The sequence below is a fragment of the Paramisgurnus dabryanus genome, chromosome 21 (genome assembly GCF_030506205.2).
Source record: "Paramisgurnus dabryanus chromosome 21, PD_genome_1.1, whole genome shotgun sequence".
In the NCBI taxonomy this organism is placed as follows: domain Eukaryota; kingdom Metazoa; phylum Chordata; class Actinopteri; order Cypriniformes; family Cobitidae; genus Paramisgurnus; species Paramisgurnus dabryanus.
Window position 1 is genome coordinate 22,056,124 of NC_133357.1, and position 24,681 is coordinate 22,080,804.

At 37.6% G+C, this 24,681-nt stretch overlaps 1 protein-coding gene across 1 annotated transcript in view; it reads left to right on the forward strand.

Annotated features, from left to right (window-relative positions):
• cntn3a.1 (contactin 3a, tandem duplicate 1) overlaps window positions 1-989 on the forward strand; it is a 120,436-nt gene extending 119,447 nt beyond the window's left edge. The window contains exon 23 of the mRNA XM_065286252.2: window positions 1-989. Coding sequence (XP_065142324.1) covers window positions 1-89 — 89 coding nt within the window. The 3' untranslated portion in view covers window positions 90-989.
• Window positions 990-24,681: the final 23,692 nt, after the last annotated feature.

Here is a 24,681-nt window from a genome sequence, read left to right on the forward strand (position 1 = left end):
TCGCACATGCAATCGGATTAGCCCCGGAAAAGAAAGCACTACCATCACTCATAACACTAGCACTCTGTACGGTCAGGACTTTATTATGACAGAAGAACCAAACTCAATTGAAAGTAAACATTACCAAAATCCACCACAAGGGGGTCCAGTATGTTTTACACACAGACTCTTCAGATTGAAAGTTTTCCTCTCATTTTTTTTAAAGAGGAAGTTTGCTATCCCGGATTACTGACACCAAAGCTGCTAAGACAATGGAGTTACTGAATCGTTTTTGGGACGAATGGAGTGATTTGTATATCATTTTGATAGATGTTACCTATTTGGCTCCTGGCTTGGAACTGGACATTCAAGGTTCATAAAATGCCATGGATTCACATGCAAGGAAAGTCGAATCCATATTCATCCATTAGACTGTTGGCAGCGGAGAACCACGCAAATGCCTTTTCTATAGCAACCCTGAGACTGCTTCATGAACTCTGCTAAAGAGGATCCCTACTGCCATACCTCAGACATCTTCATCAAAGGACTTTGATCTAACCTGATGTTCCTCATCAACATACTCTCAATCAGACAGAGTTTACAGTATTGACATGGCCCGTGTCTGTTTAAATGCTAAAGTCAATGCTGCTGGCCTTACATACAGAAAGAGCTGGACGTTCCTTCAAGCAAGCACTGAGATCTTTGTTTGTTAGTGGGTGCCTGTATGATGAGAAGCGCCATGTAAGATATCCTCAGGACCAGAACAGCCTTAAATAGTTGTCATTATTTCTGTTTAATTGTTCATTTTCTGTATTTTCCTTTCATTTGATTGTTAAAGAAGACTAGCACTATTCTGTTGTGGGTACGTTCAATAGGCAATGTCTGTGGTCACTAAAATACCTGAAAATGCTTACGTTTTATGATTTTCAAGCTGTTTAGCATGAACTGGCTCTGTAGTCGCTTGAAATACAGTTTGAATGGATTGTCTGCTTTTAATAAAATAAATACGTTATTTGAAGATTTCTATGGGTTAGTCACCACGATTTTTACTGCTGCTAAATACACATTTACTACCATCAGAAATGCAAATGTATGAATTTACCTTGGGAATTGTTTTTGAAAACATGTCATGTTACTTTAAAACTGTACAAATATTTAACCATAAACTCATAATATAGAATAATAAGCATAATCCGTCATTCAAAAAACTTTTTACTACACTCTTAAAATGGTTGTGTAAACAACACATTTTGTGTCTTGTTAAGGGCCTCCTAGGATTCCCATATCAAAGTCCCTCTAGTTTGTGTTAAAAAGGGAACAGAAATCTTTTGTCCCACCTGTTGTGGTGTTGGACAGGAAAAGAATAACATAAGCTTTACACATATACACACTTTGCACTAAAGGTAAATCCAAAATAGTGATGGATGTTGTGCAGCCCTATGGAATATAGTCCACACATGACAAATGAGGTAATAATCAATATTTCAGAATAATTCAAACTCAGATATTGGTGTGTGATATCTAAGTTTTAATTATTTTACTACAAATCTCACCTCATCATTCCTCCTAGTGATTTTTCCAGGATAAACTGAGATGCCCCCAAGCTGGCTTCTTAAAACGGACTAAATTTAAAAAGAGCCAAAAGAGACGTTCTTTTGAACGGCTCTTTGAAAGGAACGGATCGCCAAGATCCGGATCCCCTCAAAGAGCCATATGCTGAGTCCCAATTCGCATACTATCCATCCTAAATAGTATGCGAAACTAGAATTAGTACTTCCCAAATCGTAGTATGTTGAAATGAGTATCCCCGTCAGTGTGAACTCCTCCCTTTCATCGTATGATTGGTCTGTTTGGACTTTCGCAAGGACTTTAGGGTGGTAAAGTGCGCGAAGCCTGCTGCAGTGCGGGCTTCGCTAAGACCGCATCAAGGGGGGCAAAGGAGGCGCTGATGAGCACACATCAAAGCGTAAAAATGACAGATGGGACACCCTACGGCTCATAGACTAAGCGAGCACGCGCAATTTAAGGCCACGAGATCGAAAGTCCACATGAAGTGCGCCATTTGGGACAGGGCCACACTCTTAACGGCTAACATTGCACACAACCCATTGCGTGCGGGAGGGAGGAGCTTAACCACTGACTTATTTGTAGTAATACTGTGGCTTTACAAATGTTAACTTTATTAGTCCAACCAAAGAAACATGGTTACTACACTTTTACTATAGTAAAAGCATGGTTAATTTTCATAGGGGTATTTTGGAGTTATATACATAAGTATAAAATTAAGAATAAAATACGTTAAACAATAGATATACTATAAACTTTAAATATTTTGACTTTAAAAAAAGTAGCTTTCTTTACACACATTGCACATGAACGTCAGAACCAGCCGCCTCACAAACGACCTGGGTTTGGTTCTACAATGACGCCCTGCTTCACTCCTCAACTTGGTAGAACACATTGTAAAATGTATTGTGGAAAAAAACAATGAGAAAAAAGATGGATATAGTAAAGAAAATTATATTGGACATAAGTTATAAGAATGAATGAAATATTGTTAACAGTCGTGGTGTGCGTAACTACGCAACCACGTTTTCGTTCACGTTGCATGATGTCATCGAAGTATGTCCCAGAACGTGCATACTCTTTTGCTACACACTCAAAACTATGTACATTTTCTTCACAAAAAAAGTACATACTTTTAGGTCGTAGTATAAGTAGGCAAATTGGGACTCAGCATTAAATCCCATCACTAATAAACGGTGGTCGGAGCCAGCTGCAAATGGGTGGGTTAGCAGCAAGTGGGCTGTACAAACTTCCAAAGGATTTTGATTGGTTTATTTAGTATCACCTGTGTTGTAGCAGCTATTGGTTTATGCTCCACAGTTGGTTAACATTTGTTTAATGTGTAAGTTTAGTTGCAATCAATCAGAAAACAAAGAAGAAAACCGCTTTCACATGTCAGCGTGCCGTTGAAATGAAGGGGTAAGCTTGCTGCAGCTGTACAGTTTTAAGTTTTGTAAAAAAGCATTATAAGTTCTGAAGAAGAACATTTTATAATGGCGTTTGTATGCTGTTTTTAGTCTTGATGTATTAATAAATAATAAGGGTAGAGAAAGTGTTCTTACTTCATGGATAATTTTATGACTTTTTTTAATTCTAATTCTCTTTCAGAAGAAGAAGAATGCTCTGCACTCTCTGAAACCTATGGGAAGAAAAAAACTGAACTTGCATATGAAAGTAAGAACTTTGATATAAGACAAAATACATATATTATGTAAATCATCAGCGGAAAATCATTTCAACGACCCGTCCGTCACATGAATCGGGAATTCCCGCAATTCCCAAAATAGCTGAAACAAACCTCAGTTATTCGATAGCACATATTTGCCTGGATACATCTAAACGAAACTCTGCTATCCAGGCGCATGTTGATGGATGCTAACTTTTGCAGTCCACAACACAGCGAGATTCAAGAAGTGTCCGGCTTGCCTGCACTTTTTTCACTCCTCCCCTTACTGCAGCCATCTGCACTCATCTAAATTCCAGGCAAGGCAAGCTGCAACAAGCCTTGTGGCTGCGCATACCTTTCAGCATACCGCGAGAGCTATATGTCTATTTTCCCCTTTGTGCGGCCGCTGCGCATATATTGATCAAAGCACCGTGAGAGCGATTCGAAAAAAATTATTTTAAACTTATTTGGATTTAAAAGACAAAAAAAATCATCCTGAGTTTTGGGATCGCTCTCGCGGTATTTTGATGTCATACGCCGATCACTATGCGCAGAGCCATAAAGTCGAATACCGTTAGATGCAACTGAAATACCAACAAATGCACTTACATTAAGATGTTTATAAGGAGAATCAAGAAAGATGAATGGTTCGTTAGTAAATGTTGGGATGTAATCTAAGTCAATGATCTTAAAAACAAAGTTTTGTAGACAAAAATTAATTCTACACAAGTAAAACATAACATACTACAATTTTCTATAATTTATTTTATTTGTTTTTATTTACCATATCAAATGGCCAACATACAGCCCCGCCGCTCCCATAACGCGCTATGCGTAGGACACCACGTGCTGAGGGGGCACCAATAATAGCCTAATGAAAAAAAATTATAATGCTGAAATTATTTCATTAGCCTATAGAAATATTAATAGGCACTTTTTATCCATGTATATGTTACAAAAAGGGGGGGGGGACGAGATAATTTAATTGTTCTAGTCTAGAATATGCCCCCCAGCCTTTGATGGTCCGTGCCGGTTGATCGCGCGGGCGCCTGACGAAGTTTGACAGAGGCCGTTTCTCAATCCGAAGGCTGCAGCCTCCAGAGGTCGTATTTATAGGCTGCATACGTCATCAAAACTTTCTTATTTCGTAAAATTAACAATTATAAAGTTAACTATTATTCTTAGTCAATCGTAAATTGTTGTAATATTCTTATGACTTGCTAATGTAATGTTCAGTTAACTGAAATAAACCAGGCTTGATGACGTATACAGCCTGCATATGCGACCTCGCGCAGGCTGCAGCTTTCGGATTGAGAAACGGCCAGTCAAAAGGCAACTTTTGGAAATGTCCCCGAAAAGACAGCAGGAGTCAGGATCGGAAAAAAGAAAAAAAGAAGAAACTGTGGGATGATTCCCGTGCATCACTTGAAGGTAAGTCCATCATGTTTAATTCCTAAATAAGGGAAATGCGCATGGGCTGCAGCTGCTGCTAACCGTAATGCGCCTCGAACTTGCTGTGCTGATATTAATGTTAGCAAACTATGTTGTTATAATTTATTACTTCAGTGCAAGCTAAATTGAGAAACATTACTGTAAAACATTACATACAGTATCAGTATGCATATGCATTTTACAAATAACTGACGCAACTGTTACTTTCTTTACTACGTTTCTTTAGATATTGAGCAGTGTTTTATTTTGTGGTTTATTTTGACGTGACGGTGGTTAATACTTTCTCAGTAAAAGTTAACATTAGCAGTCAGTGCACATGTTAGGCTAACAATTCATGACTCTTAAATATATATAAATATAAAACGTCATGATATGAAGCAAACATTACTGTGACACTTAGTTATCTGAATCTTTGTTTTAAGAATATTGAGTGTTCTTGTTTACTTATTTATGTTTATTTAATATAATTTATTTAAAGTGACATTGTACTTGGGAAAAACATGTCTGGATTATTTTGATAATTTAAGTTTGGTAATTTTTTCTGTTTTGCTATTCTATTAAAGTTTTCACTTTCAAATGTGTAGAGTGTGTTGGCTAAAGCTGTGAAGATTTTACTTTCTGCTATTAAGTTATATGTTTGGCAATAAAAAATTAAACTGGCAAAAACAAACAGGTCGGGGTGGGGGGCATTATAAAGGAATTATGCTTAGGGCACCAAAATGGCTAGCAGCGGCACTGCCAACATACATAACTAAAATAATATTTAAGTAGCATCAAGTGTAAACCTTTTAATGAAAATCAAACTTTTTCCATGTTTAAGTGCTATAATTTGGTCTCCAGTTCTTCTATCACTTAGTTTTGGTAAACCATTCTCTGCAAGGATGTGAAAAAATAGGTCATTGAAATTTGGCTCCCCTTGTGATGTCAGAAGGGGATAAGCCCCTTAAACTGCACTATCCAAGAGTGCAGAGATTAACTTTATTGGGTTTAAAAGGCAAAATGGCAATTTTAAGATGCTATAATAAATTATATGGTATTTTGGGTAAAACTTTACATATTCTGGGAACACCAAAGATTTATTTGACATCTTTAAAAAGTCTTGTGAAATGTCCCCTTTAATATTGTCAAAACAATTATCACAACAGAACAGATTTTAATTTAGCCATAAAAACAACACCAAATGTCATCACAAAACTTCCATCTTATTAGTTGTTAGGCTTGTTCGACTTTATGCGGCGCCACAAGAACCGACAGCCGGATGACGTCAAAGTACCGCGAGAATGATTACAGAAATCATACGAAGTCTAATTTTGTCTCGCTCTCATGGTACTTCGATGTCATCCGGCTGTAGGTTTTTGCGGCGCCGCATGAAGTCGAACACACCTTATTTCTTGTCACTTGGCTCCATTTGAAAGTGCTGAGGGAGCACTGTAAAAAGTGTTTCTGTGCCTTAGTAGATTTAAAAAATATAAATTGAGTAAACTGTATAAAAAATTTTAAATTCTTGTTTTTTTAATCAAAATATGAGTTAAAATAACACAAAAAATGGAATAATTTGAGTAATTTTAAATTAACACATTATTGAGTTAATTCAACTTCATTTTATTATGTATAATCCATTTAAATTTGTAAGAAAGAAATTAACTTAATAATTTTGTGTTAAAACTACATGAATTATTTTAGTAAACATAACTAACTAGGCAGTGGACTTGCAGTTCCCAGCATGCTTTGCATGGGACTGCATTTGTAATTGAAACTTTTTTTGTTTGTTTTTAACTAAAAAGAAAGACTTGTTAGTGTTTAATGTTCATTTATCTTCGATATTTGGAAGAGTTTCTGTTTCTTCTTTGAGTTTTTTAGTTACCATTGTTCAGAAGACTGGTGCTTGTGCATAGACTGCATACTGAAGTATGTTACGCTTTACAGCTGCCCAAAACAAAACTGAGTGGGTGCGTTGATTCAATAAATGTTTTGTGCCCTCATCTCACAGAATAAAAAACAACAACTAACCATAAATATGTAAAAAAGTAATACTAGTACAATTAGTTAACTCAACTCGATTTTATTGCATTCATATTAAGTAATGTTAGTGTGTTCAATATACTTAAAAAAGGTTGCAAGTTGACTCAACCTAAAACTTCCCATGCAATCACTTGCCTCACTTTTTATAAGTTAGATCTAGGTATTACTTTTTACAGTGAGTATTCTAGATTTGTTTTATGACTTTTATGTTATTTTACTGTATATTCTATATAACGCATATCATAAAAAGCATTGCATGATGTTATATAGGAAATTACAAGTGTTTGATATAGTTTTTGACCTTTCCGTGAAACTGTTGCGTGTCATAGTGATGTCAGAGTTTTTATAAAAATAAACAACAATTTAGTCATAAAATTTCTTTGATTACTTAGAAATTGTAATATTTTGATGTATATACATAAAAGAACGTAACAAACAAACAAACAAACAAACAAGAAGCATATGATGCATATACAGTCTTGTTCAAAATAATAGCAGTACAATGTGACTAACCAGAATAATCAAGGTTTTTAGTATATTTTTTTATTGCTACGTGGCAAACAAGTTACCAGTAGGTTCAGTAGATTCTCAGAAAACAAATGAGACCCAGCATTCATGATATGCACGCTCTTAAGGCTGTGCATATCAGTACAAACTTTCATGCTGTCCATCAGTGACCTAAAAAATATTATATAGCTGGACCGATCTCTACACTACTGTTTACAACCCATACTCCATACCAGCCTGCCCAGAACTTTGTATCCTTTCCTCCGTGAGTAAAACGGATAAAACGATCTCCAGGTCCATAATTCTTAAAGACGTGTGTCATCTGAAATTAAAGCAGTGAGAATAAAAGGTAAGATTTCAAACAACCTTGGCACATATAATCAGATCTTTACGCTTGTTCACTTTCTGTCCTCCTCTATCATAAGTGCAGACCCTATAGCCGTAGTCACAATAACCTCATAATTATTGACATCCCAGGATGAGTCTGCTATGTTTGATCCACTCAACTACTGTTAAATTAGCGAATCTGGTTCTGCGGATCACAGATTCATTCAGGCGAAAATCCCCTGATTTATTCAAGCAGGTTGGGTCTGTGGACTCGTCTGTTTCGTCCCTACACTGTAAAAAAAAATCCGTAGAAATTACAATGTTATTGCAGCTGGGTTGCCGGTAATATACCGTAGATTTAAATTTATGTTATTTACTGGCAAGAGTTTGTTCAAAGTTAAATACATTTTAAATATTAAGAAGTCTTTATCTTTACAGAATAAAACTGTACAATATCAGCCTCATGCAAAGCATTCTGGGAACCAGAAATCATCATCAACCTTTTTCTGTTTTTGCTTCAGATTTTGTTTCCCAGAATGTTTTGCTTGATGCTGTTTTTTTAGTTTTACTCTGTAAAGACAAAGACTTGTAAATGTTTAATGTTCATTTAACTTTGAACAAAATGTTGCCAGTAAAAAACATAAATTTAAATCTACGGTAAATTACCGGCAACCCAGCTGCAATTTCTACGGATTTTTTTTACAGTGTACGTTGTGTCCGAAGACGCCATGTTTGTCCTGTGGAGGCTTCCATATGCATTCTAAAATTCAGGGATGAGCTGTTGGTTGCATTTCACACTCTCAGCACTAGAATTTACACACACCACCTTTAATAAATAGTTCAGTGGAGGATGAATGGACTGTACGTTTTGTAAGTAATAGAATTTAGTACATTTATTATTTAAAAATGATTGAATAATTTAAACATTATGATTAAACTTACTTGACACCATTGTTGATCATTCCACTGTTTAAAGAAAACTTTTTCAGGCTGAAAGACACTGATGGGTTTCTTTTCCTGATCAAGCAGTTCTACACAGATCTTATAATAACACCTTCAATCAAAGCTTGGGGCGTACCTACACCAAACAACAATACACACCAGACTGAAGGAAATACTAGTTTAATGCTTTAGTCTTTTCAAAGCCCAATCTAAATTTACTAAGACAACTACAACTGAAATTGTCTGCAAAGGATTGAATAGAATACTGAATAGAATTGACTCTGGGACTATAGCCTTGCATAAGAGACTTGCAAACATTGTTTTATATGTATTAAACATGTATTATATGTCTTCTATTTTCCATTCGACTCCACCATTTTCTACAAGGATCCATCCATTTAATTCATCTAATAAAACACCAGTATGAAGGACATTTATTGAATTTACCAGTTGGCAATAACTCCCCACACCAGTACTTTAAAGCAGTGTTTTTTTTCAACCAGGTGGCCAGGGCCCTAGCCTGACGTTGCCATACTCAATTCTAGTCAGAATTTGAGTCTGATACCGCTCCATTGAGCTATAATTATGAGGCGTGTCTCAACCGAAAAATGCCTCTGCACTCAATTGGATAGACCTACGACCAATCAGAGCAACGGAGTGTGAGACGTATGTTGAAATGACGTCTTTTGCAGCCTGACCGAACTGCTAGTTATTTCGCTACAATGACACTAACATTGTGATTATACTAAGTCTGAGTTAGCGAACGTACATCAACACCTACTATGTTTACAACATTTCATTTATATCACAACATTAAGTATTTACTAAGTCATACAGTAAGACTTTCTCTTGCCATTTGTACGTTAGGTGAACTTCATCCATGACGATACCCATTACGTTTGCTTGAAAATATCGGAGCCTAGCATGTCCCTCCACTTATTCAGCAACCACGATTCCGGGCTTCCGAAAAGAAGCTGGCAACGACCGCTAATTATATCCATCTTGTCATGCACGCCGAGTTGCATCGCTGTGGATTCTCTGTTCCTCTTTTAAAATCAATGCTCTGTCGATATCTTTTAGAACAGACTCAATGTCAGAATCCACACATCTGAATTCTACAGCGGCAGCCATTTCGTTAAACAGATTAAACACACGCGCTCTTTTTGGTGACGTGATTCATTGCGTTACTGTTGATCTTCTTCTTCTTCTTCTTCGATGAGTTTTATTGGCAGTTTGCAATCAATGTGCATTACCGCCATCTACTGGACTGAGGTGTGATCACATTGGGATGGAATAAAAATACTTATATAAAAAAATAAAAAATAAAAAAAAAAATAAACTAAAGGATGAAAACTAAATTCTACTTGCTAATTGGGTTTCTTTAAGGAAAGCTATAACCGCCCTAACTGAGGACTGTGTACTGGTTACACTCAATAAGTTTTCCATTGTTAAGTCTTTATTTACCGCTTTCTTCATGTTTTCCCTTTCCCTGGTGTATTGTGTGCATTCTAGAAGTATGTGTTTTACATTTTCTGTTACTCCACAGTTTGTGCATATTCCAGTCTGATGTTTTCCTATAATTTGTAATCCACTATTTAAACTTGTATGTCCCATCCTCAGTCTTGAAAACCATGTTTCCTCCTGTCTTTCCAATCCACTGATTTTACTAGTTGTAACCTCTTTGTGTATGTTATACAAGTGTCTACCTTTTCCCTCCTTATCCCATCTCTCCTGCCATATTCTGTTAATTTTGTCCTTAATAATACTATTAATTTCTGATCTGCTTAACGTGATATTTATTTCAACCAGTTCTGATGTAACAGCTTCCTTGGCCAGCATGTCTGCCTTCTCGTTCCCCTCCACTCCCCTATGTGCAGGAACCCATATAAACTCTACTCTTGTGCTCTGTTGATTTATTTTAAAAATGAGTTGATTAATTTCATCTAATAGATCCTGTCTACATGTAGACTTTCCACTCTGAATGCATGCTAGTGAGGACATTGAGTCTGAACAGATAATCACCTTATTGGGTTTTACTTCTTCCACCCATTGTAGAGCCAGAATTATTGCTAACATTTCTGCTGTAAAAATGGCCAGATGATCAGTTGCCCTTTTTTTAATATTAACATTATACTTTGAAATGTGTACTGCAACCCCTATTTTCCCGGTCTGATTTTTTGATGCATCTGTGAAAATCTGAACTGTATCATCATCATACATTATATCAATATATTGCTGAACATTTTGATACATCCCTGATTTAATACTGTTATTAGCCTCCAAATCCACCCTAGGAAAACAAAACATCCAGGGTGGGATTGTTGGTATGTTAATAGTTTTACTACATGCAATTTTGTCAATTTCCATATTTTTTGCCTGCCTATTCCCATGCCACCCAAAACTGCCTGATGGGCGCCCATACTCCCAGCATTCTAATAACACCTTCTTTGTAGGGTGTGTTTCTTCATGTCCTTTCAGATTTGTCCAATAAGACATGGCTAATTTTAATCTCCTGAGATCTAAAGGCATTTCTCCTACTTCTACTTGTAATGCTGGAATAGGTGTTGTCCTGAACGCACCACAACATATTCGAAGTGCCTTGGCCTGTACTCTATCTAGTTCTTGCAATGAGGTTTTATTTGTTGAACTATAAACTATGCTTCCATAATCAAAAACAGAACGAATCAGTGCAGTATAAATCCTTTTCAATGACATGCCCGACGCTCCCCAACTAGACCCTGCTAAACACTTCAGTATATTTATACCTTTTTTGCACTTATCTATCATTTTTTGAATATGTATTTTGAAATTTAGCTTAACGTCAAACCATACCCCCAGATATCTTATACTTTCAACTTGCTTAAGTTGCTGCCCATACATTTTGAGATCTATAGTAGGGTTCGTTCTTTTTTTGGAAAAACATATAAACTGTGTCTTTTCAATAGATAGATGAAAGCCCCACTCATGTGACCACTTTTCAACCTTATCAATTGCTGATTGCATTTTAATCTTCAAATTATCAATATTCCTACCTCTCACCCATAATGCCCCATCATCAGCATACAATGCTCTACCCATCCTTTGATCTATTCTACTAAAAATGTCATTAATCATTATATTAAAAAGCATTGGACTACATACGCTTCCTTGTGGGGTACCATTCTCTATTGAATATGTACTTGAAAACTCCATCCCTACTCTTACCTCTATGGTTCTATTATTTAAAAAGTCTTGAATCCAGTTAAACATCCTGCCACCTATACCCATATTATTTAACTTAATTAAAAGCCCCTCCTTCCACAACATGTCATATGCTTTCTCAATATCAAACAGTATAGCCAAAACAGATTCTTTACTTACTTGAGCTTTCCTAATTTCATTTTCTAGACAAATAATTGGATCCATTGTTGTGCGACCACTACGAAATCCACTCTGGTGAGGGGAGAGCAGTCCTTTTTTTTCAATTAAATATCCTAGTCTTAAAGTAATCATTTTCTCCATTATTTTGCACATGTTGGATGTAAGAGCTATTGGTCTATAGCTTTTAACCTCTGTTTTGTCCTTGCCTGGCTTACCTATGGGAACTACAACAGAGTGTTTCCACATTCTAGGCAACTTCCCTTGCTCCCATATCTTATTATACAATTTTAAAACAACACACTTAGCCACATCAGATAGTTGCTCTATCATTTTGTAACACACATCATCTTTCCCTGGCGAAGTATTCTTAGCACCTATTAAAGCTCTTTTTAGTTCAAATAATGAGAAATTTCTATCAATTGCAGTGTCACCTGTGATTTTCCTCTCCAAAATACTCCTGTTTTCCTTAATCACCTTTGTTCTCCACATTAACTCTTCATTGGATAAATTTTGTGTGCTATGTACCTTAACAAATGCTCTAGCCAGTACCTCTGCCTTTTCTGAATTAGTTACTGCCTCCATGTCATTTCCTTTTATTACTGGTATGGTTAAGTCCCTTCTGATGCCTCCCATTTTCTTTATCATTCCCCATACGTCACTAACCTTAATTTCAGACCCAATATTGCTGCAAAAGTCTCTCCAATATTTCCTTTTGGCCTCACAAATAACTCTTTTGGCTTTGGCCTGTGCTTTTTTATATTCTATTAAATTACTGAATATGTGATTTGATTTAATAATTTTAAATGCCTTATTCCTTGCTTTAACTGCTTCTTTGCACCCCTCTGACCACCATGGACCATTTTCTTTTTCTTCATCCCGGTAGATTTACCTATAGTCTCCTCTGCTGATTCATATAGTATACCAGTAATCATAGAGTTCCATTCCTCAACATCATCATCTGAATATGACTGAATCCCCATCAACTTTCCACTTGCTACCATACTATAATGTCCCCAGTTGTCCGCTTTCATTTTCCATCTTGGTAACCAATTCCCTTCTAAATGTACACTTTGGTCTCTCATCTTTGTCAAAATAGGGTAATGATCACTTCCCAAACTATTATCATTGAAAACCTCCCATTGGCTTCTCCCTGCTATTTGTTCTGACACTATAGTTAGATCGATGGCTGATTCTGTTCCTCTACCTACATCAAATCTTGTACCTCTTCCATCATTCAAACACACTAAACTGTGCTCATCCATATACTCCTCAATGATACTCCCATTTTCATCTGTTCTTGTACTACCCCAGAGTGAGCTATGTGCATTAAAATCTCCACAAATTATTACTTTGTCATTTCCCCCTTCCCATATTCCTTCCAGCATAACTTTTGTTAACTTTTGGCAGGGGTTATAAAGATTAGCTACTTTGATTTTAGTTCTATCAACCCATATTTCAATTATGACCACTTCAATCTGTACATCATTGTTAATAGCCCTAAAATTTATACCTTGTTGGACAAATGTAGCCACTCCACCCCTGTTACAGAACTTCTATCTTTGCGCACGGCCGTGTACCCGTGAATTACAAAATCAAGAGAAGGTTTTAACCAAGTTTCCTGAACACAAATAACGTTAGGTTTGACAAATAGTTCTTCAATAAAAAACTTTAATTCTTGTCCATTAGAAATTAAACTCCTGGCGTTCCATTGCAAAATGGATATAACCATCAATATCCACCACCACATGACTACTGACTTTCTAATGCCTCTGTTCTAAGCATTTCATTAATAGATTCGGTTGTTAGTCCCTCTTCACCTAAATACTTCTCTGCTGCTTTTAAGATTATCTTTATTCTTGCTGTTCTGCTATCTGTTTGTGCTGTGCAGTTAATGACTTCCACCATAAATGCAATAAATGTCTTCTTTTCTACAATCAGAGTATTTTCATTTACTTTACAGCATTTATGCACAACTTTTTGGGCTGGATTTTGGATCACAGGTACTAGGCCTACCCTTGGGCCTACCTTATTCCTTGTTTCCAAGTCAACTTTTTTGATTGCTTCAGCATATGTCATTTTTTCTTTTACTTTCACATTTTGAACTTGAACTGCTCTTTTGTGTGCTTCACATCCCTTATACGCAGCACTATGCTCTCCCCCACAATTACAACATTTATGTTTGGTCCCTTCAGTACATTTACCATATTCATGGTCCCCCCCACACTTAGCACAACGGGCCTTAGCCCTACATGCTACAGCAATATGACCAAAACGTTGGCATTTAAAGCATCTTATCGGTGGGGGAATGTATGGTCTAACTTCATAGCTAACATACCCAATTCTAATCCGTTCAGGTAATTTGTCCTCATCTAGTGCCAGCATAACAGACATACTTGGTCTTTTAACTCCGTCTCTAGTATAAGGCAGTCGTTTCACCTTGTTTACACGAACTCCTCTTATATTTACTTTGATTTCTTCTTCAGTCACATCAGTCGATACTCCAGATATAACACCCATAGCTCTCCCTCTTTCTTCCCATATTTGCGGCTTCACTGCCTTCCCCAGTAATGTTTTACACATCATCAAGCCTTGTTGTTGATCTCTATCTTTGCAAACAATTAGCAAGTTTCCATCTCTTAAAGTTTTTACTGTATATACCTCTCCTACTAGCTTATACACTGCTTCGCTAACCTTTAAAGGATTCAATGCACACAGGGTTTGAAATCGAATTATGACTTTAATTTCAGATTCTCTACTCTCATCTCCTTTATTTCCTATGGCTTTCCTTTTCTTTCTCTCTTGTCTCACCTCCTGCCAAGCTCCATCGTTTGAGTTTGTTCCATTGGAAATAATTGAAACTTCATCACCTTCCATCTCCTCTAGATCATTCTCATATTCTCTTCCTGCAATCACCTCACTTCCTATCCATCCCGGATCACTCCTCAGCCCTCCTGGTTCTCGCACCGGATCTGGGGCGTGCTTCTCCATACCGCCTTCCTTACTGTTGATCATCTGTCCATCATCGTATAAAGCCCGCCCTGACAATTTGATTGGTTCGATCAGCTTTGGGTCTAGCATAGTAGCTCCTCAACGAAGACACTCCAGATCGATCTTCCCGTTCTCAAAATGTTGTAGGCGGGGCCAAGGCCGCCTTAATGCACGGGCTTACCTGGGCTGAAGCCCAGGGGCCTCCCAAGTTCACGTTCATATTGTTTTGCAACTTGTCAGGTTATCTGTCAATCACTCTAACTGCACGTTACATGGCTGCTGATTGGTCCGTGGTAACTTACCGTGAAATAAAATATCAGACGTAACAGATTTTTCTATTCCGCGTAATGTAATTAAGTGCGCGTTGTCAACTTGGCATTCCTGTATGTTAGACTGAGTGTGACAGAGAAACAGGAAATAATCCACCATCAAATGAAAGAGTAATTTATGAAATTTCATAATAAGCACTGATGTGCAGGTCTCTCTCTCTCTTTCGCGCGGGCGCGCGCTCTCTCTGTGCTCGTGCAGCTGAGTCTCTGGCATGCAGAAGTCTCTCCAACTGCGCGCAAGATACTGTGCCGCGGCCGCCAAATAAAGAAAGGAGTTCCCGAACATATTAATGCTGTTCGTTGTTATAAAGTTTAAGTTTACTCGTGTTTATATCAGTGCGCAGCTGGAGTTATGTAGTTTGACGATGAAAGCTCACAGTACACACATCTGTTCGTTTAGAAAGACGACGCAATGGTAAATGTGCAAGTCAAAGCGCGTTAAGACCATCTCTAATGATCATCCCCTGATCGCACCATTCATATTTATAATCTCCTTATCTAAAGATCTTATATACAGGTATGTTCCCTGTCTGTTTTGTGCATATTCATACGTGTTCGTTTTACATACGTATGCATAAATACTAAATACAATGCATACTATATCTTCAACAGCCTACAAAATAAATAACTGATTAAAAAACAAGATTCTGTCTATAAATACGTATCTTTTGTTAACATTAGTGCATTTTCACTTTAAAACTAACTTTAACTTCTTATATTTTTAAAACTGTGGTGAGCATTTAGTGAGTGGCAATTTTCTGCAAATTTGTATATTCCAAAAACTATAATAAACATAAAGATATATAAACATATATACTCTCATACATTTTGGTTTTATTTTCACCACAAGTTGCTGTGTGTGGTTGTTAAATAAAGTGTCTTGTGTTTATGCTCAAGTGGGCTCAGTGATATGTTAATAATGATATTATGGTGTTTTCTGGTTATTTTTTTTAAATAAGACTATAAATTTAGGGGATGGGGGGCCTCCAAAACCCCTCAGCCCCAGGGCCTCACATTAGGTTAAGGCGGCCATAGTATTTTTAATACTATGGTGTTAATATGGTAAATGTAAAGACTGCCAAGAAAATGCCAGAAAATGATGAACCAGCAGCTGTAAGGAGGTGATATGATCCTCGATGGACAGAACTTCAGACTTGATATTGAACTTTTCTGTTAATAAAACAAAAATAAAATGGAAAAATGCATTATTAAAAACAACTAATAACTAAGTATAACACAGCAGAAACTAATATTTACAGAATACATAACAGATTTCACATACAGAACCCATTACAAAATACTTTGAAATCAGTTATACATTTATGTTTTGCACAAAATATTTACTTTTTTTTTTTAAATTGCTCTTCGTCTGAAGAAATTTTCATGCAGGCCTATTTCTGTGCTCCTCCAAAGTCCCCAAAGCAAATCACCTGCACACATTAAAGGATTTAAAAATATATTTTTTAAACTAAAAAGGCATAAAGCAAAAAAAACTCCCAAAAACAACTCTCAAATGTTATTGATCAAAATTGAATTTATTGAACATTTACTTACCATTTACAGTGAAAGAGATGATCTTCTGCTTGAACTGCATCATCCAAAAACACGGTTCAGTGTGTGCTGTAAAAAGGGGGAGGTCTTCTCTATTTAACACCCTAGAAGTTAACAAACTCCACTAACAAAACACTGTAGGAGTTGATTTTTGAAAAAAGTGGTAATACTGTGTTTTGACACCAACTCTTTATTTTCATAGAGTAAAATAAAATAGTTTGAACTCAATACAGTGTTAAATTAACTCTATTTCCATTAACACTGTAATTTTAACTCTGCTAAATTTGCTGTGTTCTATTGGGTAGGGGCGTGTTTGTTTAGGTGATTTCAAATGTCAACATTGGCTTTCAAACATTGTGCACTCCGCCTTTAACCATTGTTATTAAATAAGGAATACACAGCAAAAATTGGAGAGTTAAAATTTTAGTGTTAAACATTTCTGAGTTGAATTCAACACCTAATGTGTTAATTAAACATATTTGGAATAAATTGTTGTTCAGAGTTGGAGTTAATCTACAGAGTTAATAATGCCAGTGTTAACCCAACTTTTTGGTGATGTATTTACACTCAGTCTTCCATTTCCATGTGTCCAGCAGATTGAACGATAAGTAAAACTAAATTGTTTTCACTAATTTTTTTATGCTCCTCTGTAACTTTATCTTCTCTATCACCATCTCTGTTTGAAACCTAAAATTGCATTTTATATCTAACTTGTTAAATTTGTTGGCTGTTATATTCAAAGTCACCATCATTGTGATCAGTGTTTTCATTTCATTGGCTAATTTGCATTTTAATGGTCACAGCTAAAGATAGCAGACTTTGCTTGCACATACAAAGTCTGCGGGTGTAATCACCATTCTCCCAGCGGTGGGCCGTTGCGGGACAGCATGTCTGCACCCGTGTTGGCTTTGCCCGGGACGTGGATTTGTCAATCGCGTTTTAGTGAGCCCATAGTAGGAGATGTCTCGCCAATCTGTAAAAGGGCAGAGACCTCAAAGCTCCTTGGTGATTTATGAAAGAAACCACCATCGTGCTAGTAGTTGTTTCAGATACTGTCTGTCAAATGATTTATTGTCCCCATCAATCAAAATTAGACTCTTTATAGTTCAATCAATCAACCAACAAAATTTATTTCGGTCCTTACACATAATTTCCAAAACAAACAAAATGTATACATACATATCAACCGAAAAAGGTGCAGGCTGAAGCTTATGCTTATTTTGCCTACCCTTTATACATAATTACGCAATAAGCAAAACTGGTACATCCAAAATAAACATACAGATACATAAGACAATTTATGAAGATATAAATACAAAGGTAAACAAAGAGAAAACAAACAGAAAAAAAAAAATTATATATATATATATATATAAATTATATCTTACTTAATTATTCATATAGTTTTTTGTAGTTATTTATCACCTTATTTTTAAACATTTTCTTAAATGTACTGAGTGATGTACACAATTTGAATTCCTTGTCACAATTATTCCATAGTTTAACTCCTTTAACTCCCTTACTTTTATTAACATATACATTCCTCTAAGATTATAATGACTTTCTCTTATTTTGAACATCCTCTGTACACAATTTGGAAGTAAATTCTTATAAACTTTATACATGACCTGTGCAGTATAAAGGTTAACTAAATCAACAAATTTTAAAGCTTATAAATATATAAATAATTTATTTGTTGGTTCATAATAGTCAGCCCGTTTTACAATCCTTATTGCTCTCTTTTGTAATATATATATTGGTTTTGTATTAGTTTTATATGCATGTCCCCACACCACCACACAATAAGTAATGTATGGAACTATGAGAGAACAATACAATGTATATGTATGTAAATGTAAATGTTTTTTCATTTAAAATATGTTTTATTCTATTTAATATCGCAATGGATTTAGACATTTTTGTTTTTGCATGGTTTATATGTGGTTTCCAGCTTAATTTATGGTCTTTTGTAACACCCAAAAATTTATATTCATATACTCTATCTATTTCCTTCTTACAAATCATAATTTTAGCTTTGATATTACTTTGTCGATTGCTAAATATTATAAACTTTGTTTTAGTCAAATTCAATGAAAGTCGATTATCATCAAACCAACTTTTTAAAGCCATCAATTCTATTTTAACTGTTTTCAGGAGATGCTCCAAATTTTTCCCCGAACAGTATAAATTTGTGTCATCAGCAAACAATACCATTTTTAATTTTTTAGACACTTTACAAATATCATCTATATACAATACAAACAATTTGGGACCTAGTTAAGGCTCCTCCCCTCAAATTCAAACATACCAATGGTAGGGCTATTTCAATTACGATCTGCATAGCTTATTTATGAGATCATATTTAACATCAACATTCAAATATAAATATACGCATCTTCTTTATCCAGCTCTATTTTCATTCTGAAAACCAACGAGAATCTTAAAAGACATGTATTCAATGTAATATCATTCAATATTCTCAATGCTTGAGCTCCTCCTCCTTTGGGATGGTATAAGTAAAGCTTCCTGTTTGCGGGCCCCTCCTCTTAGGAAGTTCCAGGAAGAAGGTAAGTAAGGAATAACTGACTGAGGGCAGTTGAATTATAAGAAAATAATGCACGCCCACACCGCAGGTGTGCATTATTTTCAAATAATTCAAAGGACCAGAGTCAATTATTTTACTTATACCACGGTTTTCACAAACATTATGCTGGTGCCTATTTTCAAGACATTTGACAAGTCAGGTGTGCGGTTTACAGAAAAATAATCAACACCCAAGGAACATTTCTCATCCAATCAGAATAAAGCGTTCAACCGCCCCTGTGATCTAAGACAAAGAGAATCACTATTAACTAACAAAAATCATTATTTTTCTAATTTTCATTTATCTTTTGTTATTTACAGGCCCAAGAGTTTAAGACTGACAAACATTAATCACAATGGAATGTACACCTTTCATCTTGTAAACAAAACCCATTGTTTGGTTCTTTGTATTGAGAGTTACATCCCTCACTTTATCACAATGATAAATTACATGTTGCATGTTTTAAGAAAGACATTCACACAATATTGTATTAAATGTTTATTGAAAAAAGTTATTATAACATGTATTAGAAAGAATAATGCATTTAACCTATAAAGGAACAAAGAGTGACTTACCATCAGATGGGATGTCTTGGAGATACGTCAGAGAAGAATACAGCGAAGGTGAGCCTGAAGATGGAGAAAAAAGGAATACCATTGTATTTATGCATTTCTTTTGAAGGCATTCCCCAAAGACAGTGACTTTACCAAGAAAAAATTTGGACTTGGCAACTTGTCAAAAAAGTATTGCCGAGTCCAACAGAAACTGGACACGACCTCTGTTTCTCCGGTGTCTGACAGTCTGAGGCTTTTTACTTCTAAATAGGGTATTAGACTTTGTACCTTTATTTTTTACTGGAAAAACTCATTTCTATACGATCATTAAATTGTATTACTAAAACTCATAAAAGACAAGAAAAGGCTGCTTGCTTCCATTTGAACCTTAGCTGTAACGAATGACCCACGGAGGAAGTCTCAGCAGTCCTGACCAATTGATGTTAGTGTAATTTTATTTATCACTAGCTTGCCAGATAGATAGGGGTATAGTGATTATTGTTCTTATTACAGACAGAAATTGCTATGTTCGACTATCCAAGTCTAACCTAAATAAATAATGAGTAATATATAATAACTTTTAACCAGCATAACTAAAATGTTTAAGGATCAAATCAGCTGCCTATAAATAATTTAATGTAAGAGCAATTGAAAAATAAGTATAAGATATAAGCTATATAAGTATAAGTTAGCGAGATCCTTTCTTTAAAACGTACTAAAAAATTAATTGCAATACTATTATCTACGCAATATTTTATTTTGAAGTGACTTTGGCCTCGTTAGGAATTACATGTTTATTAATATCTGATGGTAAATTCTGGAAAAAAAAAGGGAAGTGTAATGTCTTCCATTTCACCATTCCCTTAGCTAAAACATTTTCCTTTGTTTAATATGTTTGAGATATAAAGATAATTCGTTTTTATCACTGACAGAAATGCCTCCAATAGTAAGCGAAGTGGGAGAGAGAAAAATTACGGACTTATCTTTTATTTTTAACCAGATGAAAAAGCTTAGGGAAGAGACAAGGTAAACACACTATTTGAAGATAAATTAATTCGAATTGATCAAGTACTGATCCCCGAGAGACCCCAGTGACCATCTGGTGAGCTGTGAATCATGCACCCTTCCACGACACCCTGAAGGATCTCTCAGAGAGAGAAAATTTGAACCATTGGAGGGGTGTGATGCCTAGCGATGATAGGGTGGCAAATAAGATCTGATGATTGTCTGTGTCAAAGGCTGCCGATAGGCCTAGTAAAATAAGAACCAAGGATTTAGATTCTACCTTAGCTAGCCGTCATGCTTCTGTGGTCGCTAACAGTGCTGTTTCGGTGCAGTGGTTGCATTTAAAGCCTGATTGCTTGTCGGCGAGTAAGCCGTTCTAAGATAAAAAGAAGGATACCTGGTTAAAACAGCTCTCTCAAGTGTTTTCGCAATGAACGAAAAAAGTAAGATAGAAGTCTGTAACTGTCAGTAAGAGAGGGATTCAGCATGGCTTTTTAAGCAGTGCCTGGTTGAAAAGTGGATGGAAATGTGCTGGTGAGGAGGAAGGTGTTGTTGATATGTGAAAGTGCAGGTGTAAGCGTGTCTGAAATGGCCTGTAATAAATGGGAGGGGATTGGGTCAAGGGGGGAAATCGCCCCCAGCTGTTTTCAGAAGGAGCGGCATTTACTAGACAGAGCAGTAGTTCACTGACAATCAGGGCAATTTCGCATTAATTATATTAATATATGTATGCGATATGAACCAGCTTGTCAGTGAACTACGACTCTGTGTAGTAAATGCCGCTTCATCTGAAAGCAGCTGATGCGATTACTTAATAATAAAGGAACCGGCATTACCGACGAGATACGCATGTTATCAAATGTGATTTATCGTGCAGCCCTAGTCTAGATGACAAAAGGTATCTAAACATGATGAAAGAATAGAGCATGAGGTGCCAGTGGTAGCATCAGCATCTTGCAGGACGTGAGATGAAAGAGAAAATTAGCGGAGAGGGTACTAGGGGAGACAGAGCAAAGGTTACGCTTGAAATGAACTGGAGGTGGCGTGGGTGTGTGTGATGTAGGAAGGTGTATGTTGAAAGTGATGAAGAAGTGGTCAGATAGATGGGGCCCAAATTTAAAAGGCCCATCATAACTACATTACAGAAATAAAGTTATGAAGTTACATAAAACCTGCTGTTTGTAACAAATATTATTTGTTTTTCATATGATGAACCACCTCAATTTTCTTTAAAAGTGGATATCTCAGGCTCTCTGCGCTCTAGCAGACTGGAGATAGTTCTGGTTGTTACCAGCAGACGGCAGTAAACACTCAAAAAATAATTTTCTCTTTATCATGTAGTATGCAAGAGTTATTCTTATTCAACCGAAGGGTGGGAAAATACCCTTTTGTACATTCAATAAATGGCAAGGGATTCATGCACACAACCAAAGAAAATGCTGTAAATGGCTAATTTTGTAGAGGAGAACCTCGGGTAAAAGATGATTTAGCATTTGTGGCTATCTGAGGCAGTTCACTGTCAAGTTTCACGTACGTTTAAAAAAGACCATTTCATACCTCATTATTCATTCGAAGATTGTTGAATATGTGATGATAAAAGAACAAAAATAATGATTGAACATTATTCCTGGGAATCAGAACTTTCATTTGATATAAGACTTGCACATGTTTGTCATATTTGACCAATATGAAAAAAAAAGAATATTAAATAATATAAAAATTCGGGGGGTCATGTAAATTAATTGTAAATAACTTTCTTACAGTAAAACATATGTCAAACTGATGCATATCTGCAGAAAACAGACATTCTACCATACTGAAAAATCCAGCTAAGAACAGCATAGGATGGTGAGCTGGTTTTAGCTGGTCTCCCAGCTTGGTCTTAGCTGGTTTTGATGGAGTAGCGAGCTGGTCTAGCTGTGTTTTGGCCACTTTTTAAGCTGGACTTATCTGATCAGGATGGGAGACCAGCTGACTCACCAGCTTGACCAGCTTTGCCAGGCTGGAAGGACCATCTTAAACCATGCAACGACACCACGACGCAGTGGTATGTCCAGAGATAGGCAACATTTTAAAGAAACGTATGGCCAAACCACCCAAACACACACTCACCCTATCATCAAACGTGTCCGCATTTCAGGCCTAGTGGGTATTATTACTTCCGGGTGCCCCTTAGACAAAGTATAACAATCTCTAATGAAAAACCCATGCCGCTTCACCACAGTAGTAGTGAAAGCGCCGATGTTGTAAACCAAGGTGTTTGCCATTACACGCTTCTGCGTTTCAAAAGCAGGGCCCTTCCTGTTTCCCGACCGCGCCCGCCTTACAGTGCAGGCCCTGCTTCTAACTCTAAAATGAGACCCTGGGCTTGACTTCGGCCCGCGCCCACCCCCCACTACAATTCCGGGTGCGGCGAAGGGCGTAGCAAACACGAACAGCGCACACCGGGTGCGCATCAAACGGCCGGCACGAATGCCGGGTCCGCGATGCTGGGGGCGCCAAGCCGCTAGTCCCGCCCAGGGCGCTGCATCCAGAGCTAGGAAACAAGCAAATCTAATGGAAGCACCTGGGAGCGACCTAAACCTGAGTGTAAAAAAGGCTAATCTTCCCGCTAGACTGCCGAAGCAGTTTTAGGATACTTAAAAACGGGCCACGCTTCTTATGAAACTATGCCCACCCCCCGTACGCCGACGACTTAAAAGTGGAGCTACTCACGGCGTGCGGTGGCGTCTTTGGCGTCATCACCTGGGTCCTGGCAGGCGAGGGGTCCGCAGACGGAGGCGTCGCTTGTCGGGTCCTCCGCCGCGCAGCGTCTCAGCCACGTGAGCCGGCTCCCTGTGAAAAAAAAACGAGGAGCTGCGTCATGGTGTCGACGGATCGACACCACGACGCAGTGGTATGTCCAGAGATGGGCAACATTTCAAAGACACGTATGGCCAAACCACCCAAACACCCGCCCACCCGCCCTATCATAAAAACGTGTCAACGTTTCATTCTTAAGACAAAGACTGAGGCCTAGTGGGTATTATTACTTCCCGGGTGCCCCTTAGACAAAGTACAACAATCTCTAATGAAAAACCCATGCCGCTTCACCACAGTAGTAGTGAAAGCCCCAATGTTGTAAACCAAGGTGCTTGCCATTACACGCTTCTGCGTTTCAAAAGCAGGGCCCTTCCTGTTTCCCGACCGCGCCCGCCTTACAGTGCAGGCCCTGCTTCTAACTCTAAAATGAGACCCTGGGGTTGACTTCGGCCCGCGCCCACCCCCCACTACAATTCCGGGTGCGGCGAAGGGCGTAGCAAACACGAACAGCGCACACCGGGTGCGCATCAAACGGCCGGCACGAATGCCGGGTCCGCGATGCTGGGGGCGCCAAGCCGCTAGTCCCGCCCAGGGCGCTGCATCCAGAGCTAGGAAACAAGCAAATCTAATGGAAGCACCTGGGAGCGACCTAAACCTAAGTGTAAAAAAGGCTAATCTTCCCGCTAGACTGCCGAAGCAGTTTTAGGATACTTAAAAAAGGGCCACGCTTCTTATGAAACTATGCCCACCCCCCGTACGCAGACGACATAAAAGTGGAGCTACTCACGGCGTGCGGTGGCGTCTTCGGCGTCATCACCTGGGTCCTGGCAGGCGAGGGGTCCGCAGGCGGGAGGCGTCGCTTGTCGGGTCCTCCGCCGCGCAGCGTCTCAGCCGCGTGAGCCGGCTCCCTGTTAAAGAAACGAGGAGCTGCGTCATGGTGTCGACGGATCGACACCACGACGCAGTGGTATGTCCAGAGATGGGCAACATTTCAAAGACACGTATGGCCAAACCACCCAAACACCCGCCCACCCGCCCTATCATAAA